Raw genomic sequence first — 19867 nt, 5'->3', positions numbered from 1 at the left:
TCACTGTGTAATCTCTACAGACCTGTCCAGTATCTAATGGTCTCTGTGTAATCTCTACCTGTCCAGTATCTAACGGTCTCTGTGTAATCTCTACCTGTCCAGTATCTAACGGTCTCTGTGTAATCTCTACCTGTCCAGTATCTAACGGTCTCTGTGTAATCTCTACCTGTCCAGTATCTAACGGTCTCTGTGTAATCTCTACATGTCCAGTATCTAACGGTCTCTGTGTAATCTCTACCTGTACAGTATCTAACAGTCTCTGTGTAACCTCTACAGACCGGTCCAATATCTAACGGTCTCTGTGTAATCTCTACCTGTCCAGTATCTAATGGTCTCTGTGTAATCTCTACCTGTCCAGTATCTAACGGTCTCTGTGTAATCTCTACAGACCTGTCCAGTATCTAACGGTCTCTGTGTAATCTCTACCTGTCCAGTATCTAACGCTCTCTGTGTAATCTCTAGTATCTAACGGTCTCTGTGTAATCTCTACCTGTCCAGTATCTAATCTCTACCTGTCCAGTATCTAACGGTCTCTGTGTAATCTCTACCTGTCCAGTATCTAACTACTCTGTGTAATCTCTACCTGTCCAGTATCTAACGGTCTCTGTGTAATCTCTACAGACTGTCCAGTATCTAACGGTCTCTGTGTAATCTCTACAGACCTGTCCAGTATCTAACGGTCTCTGTGTAATCTCTACAGACCTGTCCAGTATCTAACGGTCTCTGTGTAATCTCTACCTGTCCAGTATCTAACGGTCTCTGTGTAATCTCTACCTGTCCAGTATCTAACGGTCTCTGTGTAATCTCTACAGACCTGTCCAGTATCTAACGGTCTCTGTGTAATCTCTACCTGTCCAGTATCTAACGGTCTCTGTGTAATCTCTACCTGTCCAGTATCTAACGGTCTCTGTGTAATCTCTACAGACCTGTCCAGTATCTAACGGTCTCTGTGTAATCTCTACCTGTCCAGTATCTAACGGTCTCTGTGTAATCTCTACCTGTCCAGTATCTAACGGTCTCTGTGTAATCTCTACAGACCTGTCCAGTATCTAACGGTCTCTGTGTAATCTCTACCTGTCCAGTATCTAACGGTCTCTGTGTAATCTCTACCTGTCCAGTATCTAACGGTCTCTGTGTAATCTCTACAGACCTGTCCAGTATCTAACGGTCTCTGTGTAACCTCTATCTAACGCTCTCTGTGTAATCTCCAGTATCTAACGGTGTCCAGTATCTAACCAGTATCTAACTGTGTAATCTCTACAGACCTGTCCAGTATCTAACGGTCTCTGTGTAATCTCTACCTGTCCAGTATCTAACGGTCTCTGTGTAATCTCTACAGACCTGTCCAGTATCTAACGGTCTCTGTGTAATCTCTACCTGTCCAGTATCTAACTGTGTAATCTCTACCAGTATCTAATGGTCTCTGTGTAATCTCTACCTGTCCAGTATCTAACGGTCTCTGTGTAATCTCTACAGACCTGTCCAGTATCTAACGGTCTCTGTGTAATCTCTACAGACCTGTCCAGTATCTAACGGTCTCTGTGTAATCTCTACAGACTGTCCAGTATCTAACGGTCTCTGTGTAATCTCTACAGACCTGTCCAGTATCTAACGGTCTCTGTGTAATCTCTACCTGTCCAGTATCTAACTCTGTGTAATCTCTACCTGTCCAGTAATCTCTGTGTAATCTCTACCTGTCCATTATCTAACGGTCTCTGTGTAATCTCTACAGTCCAATATCCTGTCCATATCCTAATCTAACGTCTCTGTGTAATCTCTACAGACCTGTCCAGTATCTAATGGTCTCTGGTCTCTGTGTAATCTCTACAGACAGACCTGTCCAGTATCTAACCTGTCTCTGTGTAATCTCTACCTGTCCAGTATCTAACGGTCTCTGTGTAATCTCTACAGACCGGTCCAATATCTAACGGTCTCTGTGTAATCTCTACAGACCTGTCCAGTATCTAACGGTCTCTGTGTAATCTCTACCTGTCCAGTGTCTAACGGTCTCTGTGTAATCTCTACCTGTCCAATATCTAACGGTCTCTGTGTAATCTCTACAGACCTGTCCAGTATCTAACGGTCTCTGTGTAATCTCTACAGACCTGTCCAGTATCTAATGGTCTCTGTGTAATCTCAACAGACCTGTCCAGTATCTAACGGTCTCTGTGTAATCTCTACCTGTCCAGTGTCCTGTCCAGTATCTAACCTGTCCATTATCTAATGTCTCTGTGTAATCTCTACCTGTCCAGTATCTAACGGTCTCTGTGTAATCTCTACCTGTCCAGTGTCTACCTGTCCAGTATCTAACGGTCTCTGTGTAATCTCTAGACCTGTCCAGTATCTAACGGTCTCTGTGTAATCTCTACAGACCTGTCCAGTATCTAATGGTCTCTGTGTAATCTCTACCTGTCCAGTATCTAACGGTCTCTGTGTAATCTCTACCTGTCCAGTATCTAACGGTCTCTGTGTAATCTCTACAGACCTGTCCAGTATCTAATGGTCTCTGTGTAATCTCTACCTGTCCAGTATCTAACGGTCTCTGTGTAATCTCTACCTGTCCAGTATCTAACGGTCTCTGTGTAATCTCTACAGACCTGTCCAGTATCTAATGGTCTCTGTGTAACCTCTACCTCTCCAGTATCTAACTGTCTCTGTGTAATCTCTACAGACCTGTCCAGTATCTAACGGTCTCTGTGTAATCTCTACAGACCTGTCCAGTATCTAACTGTCTCTGTGTAATCTCTACAGACCTGTCCAGTATCTAACTGTCTCTGTGTAATCTCTACAGACCTGTCCATTATCTAACGGTCTCTGTGTAATCTCTACCTGTCCAGTATCTAACGGTCTCTGTGTAATCTCTACAGACCTGTCCAGTATATAACAGTCTCTGTGTAAACACTACAGACCGGTCCAATATCTAACGGTCTCTGTGTAATCGCTACAGACCTGTCCAGTATCTAATGGTCTCTGTTTAATCTCTACCTGTCCAATATCTAACGGTCTCTGTGTAATCTCTACCTGTCCAATATCTAACGGTCTCTGTGTAATCTCTACCTGTCCAGTATCTAACGGTTTCTGTGTAATCTCTACCTGTCCAGTATCTAACGGTCTCTGTGTAATCTCTACCTGTCCAGTATCTAACAGTCTCTGTGTAATCTGTACCTGTCCAGTATCTAACGGTCTCTGTGTAATCTCTACCTGTCCAGTATCTAACGGTCTCTGTGTAATCTCTACAGAAGAAGACACCAGGTCGGTATGTAGGTCTATATTTGAATTACCTTCTTCAGAGCCTCCATCTTCTGCATATCTCTGCGTCTGAGGCGTATCCAACGGCGACGGCGGTTGGTATGGTACATCTTCTCGGCTGGTACCCAGGCCTTGGGCCTCCGATCTGGGGGAATAGTCAGGCCGTACTCCCAACCTGGAGGAAGAAGTGAGGAGACAAAAGAGACAAAGACGTTATTCATACAAAACATTACAGTCTTATAGATGGAGTGTGATGGTTCAGGCTTATAGATGGAGTGTGATGGTCCAGGCTTATAGATGGAGTGTGATGGTCCAGTCTCAGAGAGGGAGTGTGATGGTCCAGTCTCAGAGAGGGAGTGTGATGGTCCAGTCTCAGAGAGGGAGTGTGATGGTCCAGTCTCAGAGAGGGAGTGTGATGGTCCAGTCTCAGAGAGGGAGTGTGATGGTCCAGTCTCAGAGAGGGAGTGTGATGGTCCAGTCTCAGAGAGGGAGTGTGATGGTCCAGTCTCAGTGATGGAGTGTGATGGTCCAGGCTTATAGATGGAGTGTGATGGTCCAGTCTCAGAGAGGGAGTGTGATGGTCCAGTCTCAGTGATGGAGTGTGATGGTCCAGGCTTATAGATGGAGTGTGATGGTCCAGGCTTATAGATGGAGTGTGATGGTCCAGGCTTATAGATGGAGTGTGATGGTCCAGGTTTATAGATGGAGTGTGATGGTCCAGTCTCAGAGAGGGAGTGTGATGGTCCAGTCTTATAGATGGAGTGTGATGGTCCAGGCTTATAGATGGAGTGTGATGGTCCAGGCTTATAGATGGAGTGTGATGGTCCAGTCTCAGAGAGGGAGTGTGATGGTCCAGTCTCAGTGATGGAGTGTGATGGTCCAGTCTTATAGATGGAGTGTGATGGTCCAGTCTCAGAGATGGAGTGTGATGGTAAAGGTTTATAGATGGAGAGTGATGGTCCAGTCTCAGAGATGGAGTGTGATAGTCCAGTCTTATAGAGGGAGTGTGATGGTCCAGTCTCAGAGAGGGAGTGTGATGGTCCAGTCTCAGAGAGGGAGTGTGATGGTCCAGTCTTATAGAGGGAGTGTGATGGTCCAGTCTCAGAAAGGGAGTGTGATGGTCCAGTCTCAGAGATGGAGTGTGATGGTCCAGTCTTATAGAGGGAGTGTGATGGTCCAGTCTTAGAGAGGGAGTCAGAGAGGGAGTGTGATGGTCCAGTCTCAGAGATGGAGTGTGATGGTCCAGTCTTAGAGATGGAGTGTGATGGTCCAGTCTCAGAGATGGAGTGTGATGGTCCAGTCTCAGAGATGGAGTGTGATGGTCCAGTCTTATAGATGGAGTGTGATGGTCCAGTCTCAGAGAGGGAGTGTGATGGTCCAGTCTCAGAGATGGAGTGTGATGGTCCAGTCTTATAGATGGAGTGTGATGGTCCAGTCTCAGAGATGGAGTGTGATGGTCCAGTCTTAGAGATGGAGTGTGATGGTCCAGTCTTAGAGATGGAGTGTGATGGTCCAGTCTCAGAGATGGAGTGTGATGGTCCAGTCTTATAGATGGAGTGTGATGGTCCAGTCTTAGAGATGGAGTGTGATGGTCCAGTCTCAGAGATGGAGTGTGATGGTCCAGTCTTAGAGATGGAGTGTGATGGTCCAGTCTCAGAGATGGAGTGTGATGGTCCAGTCTCAGAGATGGAGTGTGATGGTCCAGGCTTATAGATGGAGTGTGATGGTCCAGGCTTATAGATGGAGTGTGATGGTCCAGTCTCAGAGAGGGAGTGTGATGGTCCAGTCTCAGTGATGGAGTGTGATGGTCCAGTCTTATAGATGGAGTGTGATGGTCCAGTCTCAGAGAGGGAGTGTGATGGTCCAGTCTCAGTGATGGAGTGTGATGGTCCAGTCTTATAGATGGAGTGTGATGGTCCAGTCTCAGAGATGGAGTGTGATAGTCCAGTCTTATAGAGGGAGTGTGATGGTCGAGTCTCGGAGAGGGAGTGTGATGGTCCAGTCTCAGAGAGGGAGTGTGATGGTCCAGTCTTATAGAGGGAGTGTGATGGTCCAGTCTCAGAAAGGGAGTGTGATGGTCCAGTCTCAGAGATGGAGTGTGATGGTCCAGTCTTATAGATGGAGTGTGATGGTCCAGTCTTAGAGATGGAGTGTGATGGTCCAGTCTCAGAGATGGAGTGTGATGGTCCAGTCTTATAGATGGAGTGTGATGGTCCAGTCTTATGGTCCAGTCTCAGAGATGGAGTGTGATGGTCCAGTCTCAGAGAGGGAGTGTGATGGTCCAGTCTTATAGAGGGAGTGTGATGGTCCAGTCTCAGAAAGGGAGTGTGATGGTCCAGTCTCAGAGATGGAGTGTGATGGTCCAGTCTTATAGAGGGAGTGTGATGGTCCAGTCTCAGAGAGGGAGTGTGATGGTCCAGTCTCAGAGAGGGAGTGTGATGGTCCAGTGTTATAGATGGAGTGTGATGGTCCAGTCTTAGAGAGGGAGTGTGATGGTCCAGTCTTATAGATGGAGTGTGATGGTCCAGTCTTAGAGATGGAGTGTGATGGTCCAGTCTCAGAGATGGAGTGTGATGGTCCAGTCTCAGAGATGGAGTGTGATGGTCCAGTCTTATAGATGGAGTGTGATGGTCCAGTCTTATAGATGGAGTGTGATGGTCCAGTCTCAGAGATGGAGTGTGATGGTCCAGTCTCAGAGATGGAGTGTGATGGTCCAGTCTTATAGATGGAGTGTGATGGTCCAGTCTTATAGATGGAGTGTGATGGTCCAGTCTTATAGATGGAGTGTGATGGTCCAGTCTCAGAGATGGAGTGTGATGGTCCAGTCTTAGAGATGGAGTGTGATGGTCCAGTCTTAGAGATGGAGTGTGATGGTCCAGTCTCAGAGATGGAGTGTGATGGTCCAGTCTTAGAGATGGAGTGTGATGGTCCAGTCTCAGAGATGGAGTGTGATGGTCCAGTCTTAGAGATGTGAGTGTGATGGTCCAGTCTTAGAGATGGAGTGTGATGGTCCAGTCTTATAGATGGAGTGTGATGGTCCAGTCTTAGAGATGGAGTGTGATGGTCCAGTCTTAGAGATGGAGTGTGATGGTCCAGTCTCAGAGATGGAGTGTGATGGTCCAGTCTTAGAGATGGAGTGTGATGGTCCAGTCTTATAGATGGAGTGTGATGGTCCAGTCTCAGAGATGGAGTGTGATGGTCCAGTCTTAGAGATGGAGTGTGATGGTCCAGTCTCAGAGATGTAGTGTGATGGTCCAGTCTCAGAGATGTAGTGTGATGGTCCAGTCTTATAGATGGAGTGTGATGGTCCAGTCTCAGAGATGGAGTGTGATGGTCCAGTCTTATAGATGGAGTGTGATGGTCCAGTCTCAGAGATGGAGTGTGATGGTCCAGTCTTAGAGATGGAGTGTGATGGTCCAGTCTTATAGATGGAGTGTGATGGTCCAGTCTCAGAGATGGAGTGTGATGGTCCAGTCTTATAGATGGAGTGTGATGGTCCAGTCTCAGAGATGGAGTTTGATGGTCCAGTCTCAGAGATGTAGTGTGATGGTCCAGTCTTATAGATGGAGTGTGATGGTCCAGTCTCAGAGATTTAGTGTGATGGTCCAGTCTCAGAGATGTAGTGTGATGGTCCAGTCTTATAGATGGAGTGTGATGGTCCAGTATCAGAGATGGAGAATGATGGTCCAGTCTCAGAGATGGAGTGTGATGGTCCAGTCTCAGAGATGGAGTTTGATGGTCCAGTCTTATAGAGGGAGTGTGATGGTCCAGTCTCAAAAAGGGAGTGTGATGGTCCAGTCTCAGAGATGGAGTGTGATGGTCCAGTCTTATAGAGGGAGTGTGATGGTCCAGTCTCAGAGAGGGAGTGTGATGGTCCAGTCTCAGAGATGGAGTGTGATGGTCCAGTCTTAGAGAGGGAGTGTGATGGTCCAGTCTCAGAGATGGAGTGTGATGGTCCAGTCTCAGAGATGGAGTGTGATGGTCCAGTCTCAGAGATGGAGTGTGATGGTCCAGGCTAATAGATGGAGTGTGATGGTCCAGTCTCAGAGAGGGAGTGTGATGGTCCAGTGTTATAGATGGAGTGTGATGGTCCAGTCTCAGAGATGGAGTGTGATGGTCAGGTCTTATAGATTGAGTGTGATGGTCCAGTCTTAGAGATGGAGTGTGATGGTCCAGTCTTAGAGATGGAGTGTGATGGTCCAGTCTCAGAGATGGAGTGTGATGGTCCAGTCTTATAGATGGAGTGTGATGGTCCAGTCTCAGAGATGGAGTGTGATGGTCCAGTCTTATAGATGGAGTGTGATGGTCCAGTCTCAGAGATGGAGTGTGATGGTCCAGTCTTAGAGATGGAGTGTGATGGTCCAGTCTTATAGATGGAGTGTGATGGTCCAGTCTTAGAGATGGAGTGTGATGGTCCAGTCTTATAGATGGAGTGTGATGGTCCAGTCTCAGAGATGGAGTGTGATGGTCCAGTCTCAGAGATGTAGTGTGATGGTCCAGTCTTAGAGATGTAGTGTGATGGTCCAGTCTTATAGATGGAGTGTGATGGTCCAGTCTTATAGATGGAGTGTGATGGTCCAGTCTTAGAGATGGAGTGTGATGGTCCAGTCTCAGAGATGGAGTGTGATGGTCCAGTCTCAGAGATGGAGTGTGATGGTCCAGTCTTATAGATGGAGTGTGATGGTCCAGTCTCAGAGATGTAGTGTGATGGTCCAGTCTCAGAGATGGAGTGTGATGGTCCAGTCTTATAGATGGAGTGTGATGGTCCAGTCTCAGAGATGGAGTGTGATGGTCCAGTCTCAGAGATGGAGTGTGATGGTCCAGTCTTATAGATGGAGTGTGATGGTCCAGTCTCAGAGATGGAGTGTGATGGTCCAGTCTCAGAGATGGAGTGTGATGGTCCAGTCTTAGAGATGGAGTGTGATGGTCCAGTCTTAGAGATGGAGTGTGATGGTCCAGTCTCAGAGATGGAGTGTGATGGTCCAGTCTCAGAGATGGAGTGTGATGGTCCAGTCTTATAGATGGAGTGTGATGGTCCAGTCTCAGAGATGGAGTGTGATGGTCCAGTCTCAGAGATGGAGTGTGATGGTCCAGTCTTATAGAGGGAGTGTGATGGTCCAGTCTCAGAGAGGGAGTGTGATGGTCCAGTCTCAGAGAGGGAGTGTGATGGTCCAGTGTTATAGATGGAGTGTGATGGTCCAGTCTTAGAGAGGGAGTGTTATGGTCCAGTCTCATAGATGGAGTGTGATGGTCCAGTCTTATGGAGTGTGATGGTCCAGTCTCAGAGAGGGAGTGTGATGGTCCAGTCTTATAGATGGAGTGTGATGGTCCAGTCTTAGAGAGGGAGTGTGATGGTCCAGTCTCAGAGATGGAGTGTGATGGTCCAGTCTTAGAGATGGAGTGTGATGGTCCAGGCTTAGAGATGGAGTGTGATGGTCCAGTCTTAGAGATGGAGTGTGATGGTCCAGTCTCAGAGATGGGAGTGTGATGGTCCAGTCTTATAGATGGAGTGTGATGGTCCAGTCTCAGAGATGGAGTGTGATGGTCCAGTCTCAGTGATGGAGTGTGATGGTCCAGGCTTAGAGATGGAGTGTGATGGTCCAGGCTTATAGATGGAGTGTGATGGTCCAGTCTCAGAGATGGAGTGTGATGGTCCAGTCTCAGAGATGGAGTGTGATGGTCCAGTCTCAGAGATGGAGTGTGATGGTCCAGTCTTATAGATGGAGTGTGATGGTCCAGTCTCAGAGATGGAGTGTGATGGTCCAGTCTTATAGATGGAGTGTGATGGTCCAGTCTTAGAGATGGAGTGTGATGGTCCAGTCTCAGAGATGGAGTGTGATGGTCCAGTCTTAGAGATGGAGTGTGATGGTCCAGTCTCAGAGATGGAGTGTGATGGTCCAGTCTCAGAGATGGAGTGTGATGGTCCAGTCTTATAGATGGAGTGTGATGGTCCAGTCTTAGAGATGGAGTGTGATGGTCCAGTCTCAGAGATGGAGTGTGATGGTCCAGTCTCAGAGATGGAGTGTGATGGTCCAGTCTCAGAGATGGAGTGTGATGGTCCAGTCTCAGAGATGGAGTGTTTTGGTCCAGGCTTATAGATGGAGTGTGATGGTCCAGGCTTATAGATGGAGTGTGATGGTCCAGTCTCAGAGATGGAGTGTGATGGTCCAGTCTCAGAGATGGAGTGTGATGGTCCAGTCTCAGAGATGGAGTGTGATGGTCCAGTCTTAGAGATGGAGTGTGATGGTCCAGTCTCAGAGATGGAGTGTGATGGTCCAGTCTCAGAGATGGAGTGTGATGGTCCAGTCTCAGAGATGGAGTGTGATGGTCCAGTCTTATAGATGGAGTGTGATGGTCCAGTCTCAGAGATGGAGTGTGATGGTCCAGTCTCAGAGATGGAGTGTGATGGTCCAGTCTTATGGAGTGTGATGGTCCAGTCTTAGAGATGGAGTGTGATGGTCCAGTCTTATAGATGGAGTGTGATGGTCCAGTCTCAGAGATGGAGTGTGATGGTCCAGTCTGAGAGATGGAGTGTGATGGTCCAGTCTCAGAGATGGAGTGTGATGGTCCAGTCTTATAGATGGAGTGTGATGGTCCAGTCTCAGAGATGTAGTGTGATGGTCCAGTCTTATAGATGGAGTGTGATGGTCCAGTCTTATAGATGGAGTGTGATGGTCCAGTCTCAGAGATGGAGTGTGATGGTCCAGTCTTATAGATGGAGTGTGATGGTCCAGTCTTAGAGATGGAGTGTGATGGTCCAGTCTTAGAGATGGAGTGTGATGGTCCAGTCTCAGAGATGGAGTGTGATGGTCCAGTCTTATAGATGGAGTGTGATGGTCCAGTCTTAGAGATGGAGTGTGATGGTCCAGTCTCAGAGATGGAGTGTGATGGTCCAGTCTCAGAGATGGAGTGTGATGGTCCAGTCTTATAGATGGAGTGTGATGGTCCAGTCTCAGAGATGGAGTGTGATGGTCCAGTCTCAGAGATGGAGTGTGATGGTCCAGTCTCAGAGATGGAGTGTGATGGTCCAGTCTCAGAGATGGAGTGTGATGGTCCAGTCTCAGAGATGGAGTGTGATGGTCCAGTCTCAGAGATGGAGTGTGATGGTCCAGTCTCAGAGATGGAGTGTGATGGTCCAGTCTTATAGATGGAGTGTGATGGTCCAGTCTTATAGATGGAGTGTGATGGTCCAGTCTCAGAGATGGAGTGTGATGGTCCAGTCTTATAGATGGAGATGGTCCAGTGTGATGGTCCAGTCTCAGAGATGGAGTGTGATGGTCCAGTGTTATAGATGGAGTGTGATGGTCCAGTCTTAGAGAGGGAGTGTGATGGTCCAGTCTCAGAGATGGAGTGTGATGGTCCAGTCTCAGAGATGGAGTGTTATGGTCCAGGCTTATAGATGGAGTGTGATGGTCCAGGCTTATAGATGGAGTGTGATGGTCCAGGCATATAGATGGAGTGTGATGGTCCAGTCTTATAGATGGAGTGTGATGGTCCAGTCTCAGAGATGGAGTGTGATGGTCCAGTCTTAGAGATGGAGTGTGATGGTCCAGTCTTAGAGATGGAGTGTGATGGTCCAGTCTCAGAGATGGAGTGTGATGGTCCAGTCTTATAGATGGAGTGTGATGGTCCAGTCTCAGAGATGGAGTGTGATGGTCCAGTCTTATAGATGGAGTGTGATGGTCCAGTCTTAGAGATGGAGTGTGATGGTCCAGTCTTATAGATGGAGTGTGATGGTCCAGTCTCAGAGATGGAGTGTGATGGTCCAGTCTTATAGATGGAGTGTGATGGTCCAGTCTTAGAGATGGAGTGTGATGGTCCAGTCTCAGAGAGGGAGTGTGATGGTCCAGTCTCAGAGATGGAGTGTGATGGTCCAGTGTTATAGATGGAGTGTGATGGTCCAGTCTTAGAGAGGGAGTGTGATGGTCCAGTCTCAGAGATGGAGTGTGATGGTCCAGTCTCAGAGATGGAGTGTGATGGTCCAGTCTCAGAGATGGAGTGTTATGGTCCAGGCTTATAGATGGAGTGTGATGGTCCAGGCTTATAGATGGAGTGTGATGGTCCAGGCATATAGATGGAGTGTGATGGTCCAGTCTTATAGATGGAGTGTGATGGTCCAGTCTCAGAGATGGAGTGTGATGGTCCAGTCTTAGAGATGGAGTGTGATGGTCCAGTCTTAGAGATGGAGTGTGATGGTCCAGTCTCAGAGATGGAGTGTGATGGTCCAGTCTTATAGATGGAGTGTGATGGTCCAGTCTCAGAGATGGAGTGTGATGGTCCAGTCTTATAGATGGAGTGTGATGGTCCAGTCTTAGAGATGGAGTGTGATGGTCCAGTCTTAGAGATGTAGTGTGATGGTCCAGTCTTATAGATGGAGTGTGATGGTCCAGTCTTATAGATGGAGTGTGATGGTCCAGTCTTAGAGATGGAGTGTGATGGTCCAGTCTTATAGATGGAGTGTGATGGTCCAGTCTCAGAGATGGAGTGTGATGGTCCAGTCTTAGAGATGGAGTGTGATGGTCCAGTCTTAGAGATGGAGTGTGATGGTCCAGTCTCAGAGATGGAGTGTGATGGTCCAGTCTTAGAGATGGAGTGTGATGGTCCAGTCTTAGAGATGGAGTGTGATGGTCCAGTCTTATAGATGGAGTGTGATGGTCCAGTCTTAGAGATGGAGTGTGATGGTCCAGTCTTATAGATGGAGTGTGATGGTCCAGTCTCAGAGATGGAGTGTGATGGTCCAGTCTTAGAGATGGAGTGTGATGGTCCAGTCTTATAGATGGAGTGTGATGGTCCAGTCTCAGAGATGGAGTGTGATGGTCCAGTCTCAGAGATGTAGTGTGATGGTCCAGTCTTATAGATGGAGTGTGATGGTCCAGTCTCAGAGATGTAGTGTGATGGTCCAGTCTCAGAGATGTAGTGTGATGGTCCAGTCTTATAGATGGAGTGTGATGGTCCAGTATCAGAGATGGAGAGTGATGGTCCAGTCTCAGAGATGGAGTGTGATGGTCCAGTCTCAGAGATGGAGTGTGATGGTCCAGGCTTATAGATGGAGTGTGATGGTCCAGTCTCAGAGATGGAGTGTGATGGTCCAGTCTCAGAGAGGGAGTGTGATGGTCCAGTCTCAGAGAGGGAGTGTGATGGTCCAGTCTTATAGATGGAGTGTGATGGTCCAGTCTTAGAGATGGAGTGTGATGGTCCAGTCTCAGAGATGGAGTGTGATGGTCCAGTCTTAGAGATGGAGTGTGATGGTCCAGTCTTAGAGATGGAGTGTGATGGTCCAGTCTTAGAGAGGGAGTGTTATGGTCCAGTCTCAGAGATGGAGTGTGATGGTCCAGTCTTATGGAGTGTGATGGTCCAGTCTCAGAGATGGAGTGTGATGGTCCAGTCTCAGAGATGGAGTGTGATGGTCCAGTCTTATAAATGGAGTGTGATGGTCCAGAATCAGAGATGGAGTGTGATGGTCCAGTCTCAGAGATGGAGTGTGATGGTCCAGTCTCAGAGATGGAGTGTGATGGTCCAGTGTTATAGATGGAGTGTGATGGTCCAGTCTCAGAGATGGAGTGTGATGGTCCAGTCTCAGAGATGGAGTGTGATGGTCCAGTCTCAGAGATGGAGTGTGATGGTCCAGTCTTATAGATGGAGTGTGATGGTCCAGTCTTAGAGATGGAGTTTGATGGTCCAGTCTTAGAGATGGAGTGTGATGGTCCAGTCTCAGAGATGGAGTGTGATGGTCCAGTCTCAGAGATGGAGTGTGATGGTCCAGTCTCAGAGATGGAGTGTGATGGTCCAGTCTTAGAGATGGAGTGTGATGGTCCAGTCTTAGAGATGGAGTGTGATGGTCCAGTCTTAGAGATGGAGTGTGATGGTCCAGTCTTATGGAGTGTGATGGTCCAGTCTTATAGATGGAGTGTGATGGTCCAGTCTCAGAGATGGAGTGTGATGGTCCAGTGTTATAGATGGAGTGTGATGGTCCAGTCTTAGAGATGGAGTGTGATGGTCCAGTCTCAGAGATGGAGTGTGATGGTCCAGTCTCAGAGATGGAGTGTGATGGTCCAGTCTCAGAGATGGAGTGTGATGGTCCAGTCTCAGAGATGTAGTGTGATGGTCCAGTCTTATAGATGGAGTGTGATGGTCCAGTCTTATAGATGGAGTGTGATGGTCCAGTCTCAGAGATGGAGTGTGATGGTCCAGTCTTATAGATGGAGTGTGATGGTCCAGTCTCAGAGATGGAGTGTGATGGTCCAGTCTTATAGATGGAGTGTGATGGTCCAGTCTCAGAGATGGAGTGTGATGGTCCAGTCTTATAGATGGAGTGTGATGGTCCAGTCTCAGAGATGGAGTGTGATGGTCCAGTCTCAGAGATGGAGTGTGATGGTCCAGTCTCAGAGATGGAGTGTGATGGTCCAGTCTCAGAGATGGAGTGTGATGGTCCAGTCTCAGAGATGGAGTGTGATGGTCCAGTCTTATAGATGGAGTGTGATGGTCCAGTCTCAGAGATGGAGTGTGATGGTCCAGTCTCAGAGATGGAGTGTTATGGTCCAGTCTTATAGATGGAGTGTGATGGTCCAGTCATATAGATGGAGTGTGATGGTCCAGTCTTATAGATAGGAGTGTGATGGTCCAGTCTCAGAGATGGAGTGTGATGGTCCAGTCTCAGAGATGGAGTGTGATGGTCCAGTCTCAGAGATGGAGTGTGATGGTCCAGTCTTATAGATGGAGTGTGATGGTCCAGTCTCAGAGATGGAGTGTGATGGTCCAGTCTCATAGATGGAGTGTGATGGTCCAGTCTTATAGATGGAGTGTGATGGTCCAGTCTCAGAGATGGAGTGTGATGGTCCAGGCTTATAGATGGAGTGTGATGGTCCAGTCTCAGAGATGGAGTGTGATGGTCCAGGCTTATAGATGGAGTGTGATGGTCCAGTCTCAGAGATGGAGTGTGATGGTCCAGTCTCAGAGAGGGAGTGTGATGGTCTAGTCTCAGAGAGGTAGTGTGATGGTCCAGTCTCAGAGATGGAGTGTGATGGTCCAGTCTCAGAGAGGGAGTGTGATGGTCCAGGCTTATAGATGGAGTGTGATGGTCCAGTCTCAGAGATGGAGTTTGATGGTCCAGTCTCAGAGAGGGAGTGTGATGGTCCAGTCTCAGAGAGGGAGTGTGATGGTCCAGTCTCAGAGAGGGAGTGTGATGGTCCAGTCTCAGAGAGGGAGTGTGATGGTCCAGTCTCAGAGAGGGAGTGTGATTGTCCAGTCTCAGAGATGGAGTGTTTTGGTCCAGGCTTATAGATGGAGTGTGATGGTCCAGGCTTATAGATGGAGTGTGATGGTCCAGTCTCAGAGATGGAGTGTGATGGTCCAGTCTTATAGATGGAGTGTGATGGTCCAGTCTCAGAGATGGAGTGTGATGGTCCAGTCTCAGAGATGGAGTGTGATGGTCCAGTCTCAGAGATGGAGTGTGATGGTCCAGTCTCAGAGATGGAGTGTGATGGTCCAGTCTCAGAGATGGAGTGTGATGGTCCAGTCTTATAGATGGAGTGTGATGGTCCAGTCTCAGAGATGGAGTGTGATGGTCCAGTCTCAGAGATGGAGTGTTATGGTCCAGGCTTATAGATGGAGTGTGATGGTCCAGGCTTATAGATGGAGTGTGATGGTCCAGTCTTAGAGAGGGAGTGTGATGGTCCAGTCTCAGAGATGGAGTGTGATGGTCCAGTCTCAGAGATGGAGTGTGATGGTCCAGTCTCAGAGATGGAGTGTGATGGTCCAGGCTTATAGATGGAGTGTGATGGTCCAGTCTCAGAGATGGAGTGTGATGGTCCAGGCTTATAGATGGAGTGTGATGGTCCAGTCTTATAGATGGAGTGTGATGGTCCAGTCTCAGAGATGGAGTCTGATGGTCCAGTCTTATAGATGGAGTGTGATGGTCCAGTCTCAGAGATGGAGTGTGATGGTCCAGTCTCAGAGATGGAGTGTGATGGTCCAGGCTTATAGATGGAGTATGATGGTCCAGTCTCAGAGATGGAGTGTGATGGTCCAGTCTTATAGATGGAGTGTGATGGTCCAGGCATATAGATGGAGTGTGATGGTCCAGTCTTATAGTTAGAGTGTGATGGTCCAGTATCAGAGATGGAGTGTGATGGTCCAGTCTCAGAGATGGAGTGTGATGGTCCAGTCTCAGAGATGGAGTGTGATGGTCCAGGCTTATAGATGGAGTGTGATGGTCCAGTCTCAGAGATGGAGTGTGATGGTCCAGGCTCTCAGAGATGGAGTGTGATGGTCCAGTCTTAGAGATGGAGTGTGATGGTCCAGTCTCAGAGATGGAGTCTGATGGTCCAGTCTTATAGATGGAGTGTGATGGTCCAGTCTCAGAGATGGAGTTTGATGGTCCAGTCTCAGAGATGGAGTGTGATGGTCCAGTCTCAGAGATGGAGTTTGATGGTCCAGTCTCAGAGAGGGGTGTGATGGTCCAGTCTCAGAGAGGGAGTGTGATGGTCCAGTCTCAGAGAGGGGGTGTGATTGTCCAGTCTCAGAGAGGGAGTGTGATGGTCCAGTCTCAGAGATGGAGTTTGATGGTCCAGTCTCAGAGAGGGAGTGTGATGGTCCAGTCTCAGAGATGGAGTGTGATGGTCCAGTCTTATGGAGTTTGAGGGCCAGTCTTATAGATGTGGAGTGTGATGGTCAGTTCTTAGAGATGGAGTGTGATGGCAATACGGAAGAAGATGGTATCTAGGATACTGATGCTGGAAACATTCCCATTGACGGTCCACTCCCAACCACAGTTTTCTCCCATCGGACATGGGCAACCGTTCATTTCCCTCTAACGTATAGGCAAGGGGTTTTAGTGTGTGTGTGTGTGTACCTTGGTCGTCCACAGCCCGGTTCAGATCTTCGCTCCACTCTTCATCAGACCAGACCCACCCCGGAGGACACTCGACCTCGTCCTTAGGCACCGCCTTCTCCCCGTTCTGTAAACACATTACAACTAGTTCAACAACGTTAGATTAGAAACCCTCTTACTTAAAAGGTTCAGTCAGTGATTCGCAAAGTAAACAGCGATACCGAGTCCTGCTGTTCATTCTGCTGCTGGTGGGTCTCGGTTTAAAGAGCTACCTCATCTCAGGTCTATTTACACACACACACACACACACACACACACACACACACACACACACACACACACACACACACACACACACAATGTACTGACCACATCTGTGTATCCTTCTGGCATGCCGATCCACTGCCCTCCCGGTAACCTCATCTGGTTCTCAAACACCTCCTCTGTGAAGGACATGTGACCTGCATCTGTATCATACAGCATCCTGGACACAGAGAGGAGAGGAGAGGAGAGGAGAGGTGAGGAGAGGAGAGGAGAGGAGAGGAGAGGAGAGGAGAGGAGAGGAGAGGAGAGGAGAGGAGAGGAGAGGAGAGGAGAGGAGAGGAGAGGGAGGGAGAGGAGTGTGAGAGGAGAGAGGGAGAGGAGAGGAGGGTGAGAGTAGAGGACAGTGAGTGTGAGAGGAGAGGGAGAGGAGAGGAGAGGAGAGGAGAGGAGAGGAGAGGAGAGGAGAGGGAGAGGAGAGGAGAGGAGAGGAGGGTGAGAGGAGAGGAGAGTGTGAGAGGATAGGAGAGGAGAGGAGAGGAGAGGACAGTGAGTGTGAGAGAGGAGAGGAGAGGAGAGGAGAGGGGAGAGAGGGAGGAGGAGAGGTGAGAGGAGAGGAGAGGAGATGAGAGGAGTGTGAGAGGAGAGGAGAGGAGAGTGAGTGTGAGAGGTGAGTGTGAGGGAGAGGAGAGGAGAGGAGAGGAGAGGAGAGGAGAGGTGAGTGTGAGTGTGAGTGTGAGTGTGAGTGTGAGTGTGAGTGTGAGTGTGAGTGGAGAGGAGAGGAGAGGAGAGGAGAGGAGAGGAGAGGAGAGGAGAGGAGAGGAGAGGAGAGGGAGAATATGGAATAGAGTTTTTGTGTCTCAGCTCACTCACGTCTTCTCTGGGCTGATGACCCACTCCCCAGCCCAGCTCCAGCCCGGTGAGGGTTTGAAGGACTCCTTGGGTAACTTCACCCTGCCTGTAACATCACTGAACCTGGGGTAGGTCAGTCCTGTGGTTCCCCAGCTACCCACCAGAGCCAGCTTAGTCTGGTTCTCATACTGGGAGGGAGAGGGAGAGAGAGAGAGACAGAGAGAGAGGGAGAGAGAGAGAGAGACAGAGGGAGAGACAGAGAGAGAGAAAGAAACAGAGATAGAGAGTAACAGAGAGAGAGAGTTACAGAGAGAGAGTAACAGAGAGAGAGAGAAACAGAGAGAGAGAGTTACAGAGAGAGAGAGTAACAGAGAGAGAGAGTAACAGAGAGAGAGAGAACAGAGAGAGAGAGAGAGAAACAGAGAGAGAGAAACAAAGAGAGAGAAACAAAAAGACAGAGACAGAGAGAGAGTGTAACAGAGACAGAGAGAAACAGAGAGATAGAGAGTAACAGAGAGAAAGAGAGAGAGAGTAACAGACAGAGAGGGAGACAGAGAGGGAGACAGAGAGAGAGTAACAGAGAGAGAGAGAAAAAAGAGAGAGAGAGACAGAGAGAGAGAGAAGAGAGAGAGAGAGTAACAGAGAGAGAGAGAACAGAGAGGGAGAGAGAGAAGAGAGAGAGTAACAGAGAGAGAACAGAGACAGAGAGAAACAGAGAGAGAGTAACAGAGAGAGAACAGAGACAGAGAGAAACAGAGAGACAGAGAGAAACAGAGAGAAAGAGAGAGACAGAGACAGAGAGAGAGTAACAGAGAGAGAGAGAGAGAGAGAACAGAGAGAGAGAGAGAGAGAGAGAGTAACAGAGAGAGAAAGAGAGAAAGAGAAGAGACAAAGAGAGAGAGAGAGAGAGAGAGAGAGAGAGAGAGAGAGAGAGAGAGAGAGTAACAGAGAGAGAGAGAGACAGAGAGAGAGAGAACAGAGAGAAAGAGAGACAGAGTAACAGAGAGAGAGAGAGAAACAAAGAGACAGAGACAGAGAGAGAGAGAGAGAGAGAGAAAGAGAAACAGAGAGAAAGAGAGAGAGAGAGAGAGAGAAAGAGAAACAGAGAGAGAGAGAGTAACAGAGAGAAAGAGAGAGAGAGTAACAGACAGAGAGGGAGACAGAGAGAGAGACAGAGAGAGAGAGAGAGTAACAGAGAGAGAGAAAGAGAGAAAGAGAATCAGAGAGAGAGAGTAACAGAGAGAGAGGGAGACAGATAGGGAGACAGAGACAGAGAATAAACATCACTGAACCTGGTGTAGTTCAGTCTCGTGGTTGCCTAGCTACCCCACAGAGCCAGCTCGGTCTGGTTCTCATACTGGGGGAGAGAGAGGAATCATACTTCTTAATATCAACAACCTTTAGAATGCAATAAAAACATACCTTAGATCAATCAAATCTGGGCCCATACAGTATACAGAGAAGGAGTGCTGATCTAGGATCAGTTTTATCTCTTGAGATTATAAAACATGGACAACCTGATCTCTCTCCTTACCGTTTCAGCGAACACAGACAGTTTTCCTTCGGCAAACTGATTGAAGTGCTTTACGTCTGCAGCCAGACCGAACCAGACCTTGACTCTGATCTGAGCCGGAAGCTTACTGGCTCCTGATCCACCTTGGGGGTACTAAAGACAACACAGGAGAACGTGCACAGAGGGAGATAAAATACACAGTTACTACGGAGGGAGAGACAACTTACTGACAATCTGCTAAAAACTGCTTCTCCCAGACATTTAAAAAAATGTTTTTTTAATGGCACAACTGTATGGAGAACGCTTCTGTGTGTACTGTACATTCTAGAAGGTGGTCACAACTGTATTCTAGAAGGTGGTCTGTAGTTCTATGTGTACCGTACATTCTAGAAGGTGTTCTGTAGTTCTATGTGTACATTCTAGAAGGTGGTCTGTAGTTCTATGGAGATGGTCTGTAGTTCTATATTTACTGTACATTCTAGAAGGTAGTCTGTAGTTCTATGTTCACTGTACATTCTAGAAGGTAGTCTGTAGTTCTATGTTTACTGTACATTCTAGAAGATAGTCTGTAGTTCTATGTGCATGTATGTGAGCATGCCCATGTGTACCTTCAGAAAGAAGGTCTGTAGCTCCCCACAGTGCTGTACATTCTAGAAGGTGTAGTTCTATGTGTACTGTACCTTCAGAAAGACGGTCTGTAGCTCCCCACAGTGCTGTACATTCTAGAAGGTGTAGTTCTATGTGTACTGTACCTTCAGAAAGACGGTCTGTAGCTCCCCACAGTGCTGTACATTCTAGAAGGTGTAGTTCTATGTGTACTGTACCTTCAGAAAGACGGTCTGTAGCTCCCCACAGTGCTGTACATTCTAGAAGGTGTAGTTCTATGTGTACTGTACCTTCAGAAAGACGGTCTGTAGCTCCCCACAGTGCTGTACATTCTAGAAGGTGTAGTTCTATGTGTACTGTACCTTCAGAAAGACGGTCTGTAGCTCCCCACAGTGCTGTACATTCTAGAAGGTGTAGTTCTATGTGTGCTGTACCTTCAGAAAGAAGGTCTGGTAGACTCCCTGGATGAGTGCTGTACATTCTAGAAGGTGTAGTTCTATGTGTACTCTACCTTCAGAAAGACGGTCTGTAGCTCCCCACAGTGCTTGCCACAGTGT

At 48.1% G+C, this 19867-nt stretch overlaps 1 protein-coding gene across 1 annotated transcript in view; it reads right to left on the bottom strand.

Annotated features, from left to right (window-relative positions):
* The window catches only part of dysf (dysferlin, limb girdle muscular dystrophy 2B (autosomal recessive)), a 272132-nt gene that overhangs the window by 153568 nt on the left and 98697 nt on the right, over positions 1-19867 (bottom strand). Inside the window, 6 exon segments of the mRNA XM_064931015.1 lie at positions 3282-3424; positions 16100-16205; positions 16448-16562; positions 17213-17379; positions 18726-18857; positions 19822-19867. The exon segment at positions 19822-19867 is cut by the window's right edge and continues 101 nt beyond it. Coding sequence (XP_064787087.1) covers positions 3282-3424; positions 16100-16205; positions 16448-16562; positions 17213-17379; positions 18726-18857; positions 19822-19867 — 709 coding nt within the window.

Source organism: Oncorhynchus masou, chromosome 23, assembly GCF_036934945.1.
Source record: "Oncorhynchus masou masou isolate Uvic2021 chromosome 23, UVic_Omas_1.1, whole genome shotgun sequence".
NCBI classification, from domain to species: Eukaryota; Metazoa; Chordata; class Actinopteri; order Salmoniformes; family Salmonidae; genus Oncorhynchus; species Oncorhynchus masou.
The sequence above is the reverse complement of the archived record's forward strand: the minus strand, read 5'-3'. Positions and strand labels throughout refer to the sequence as shown.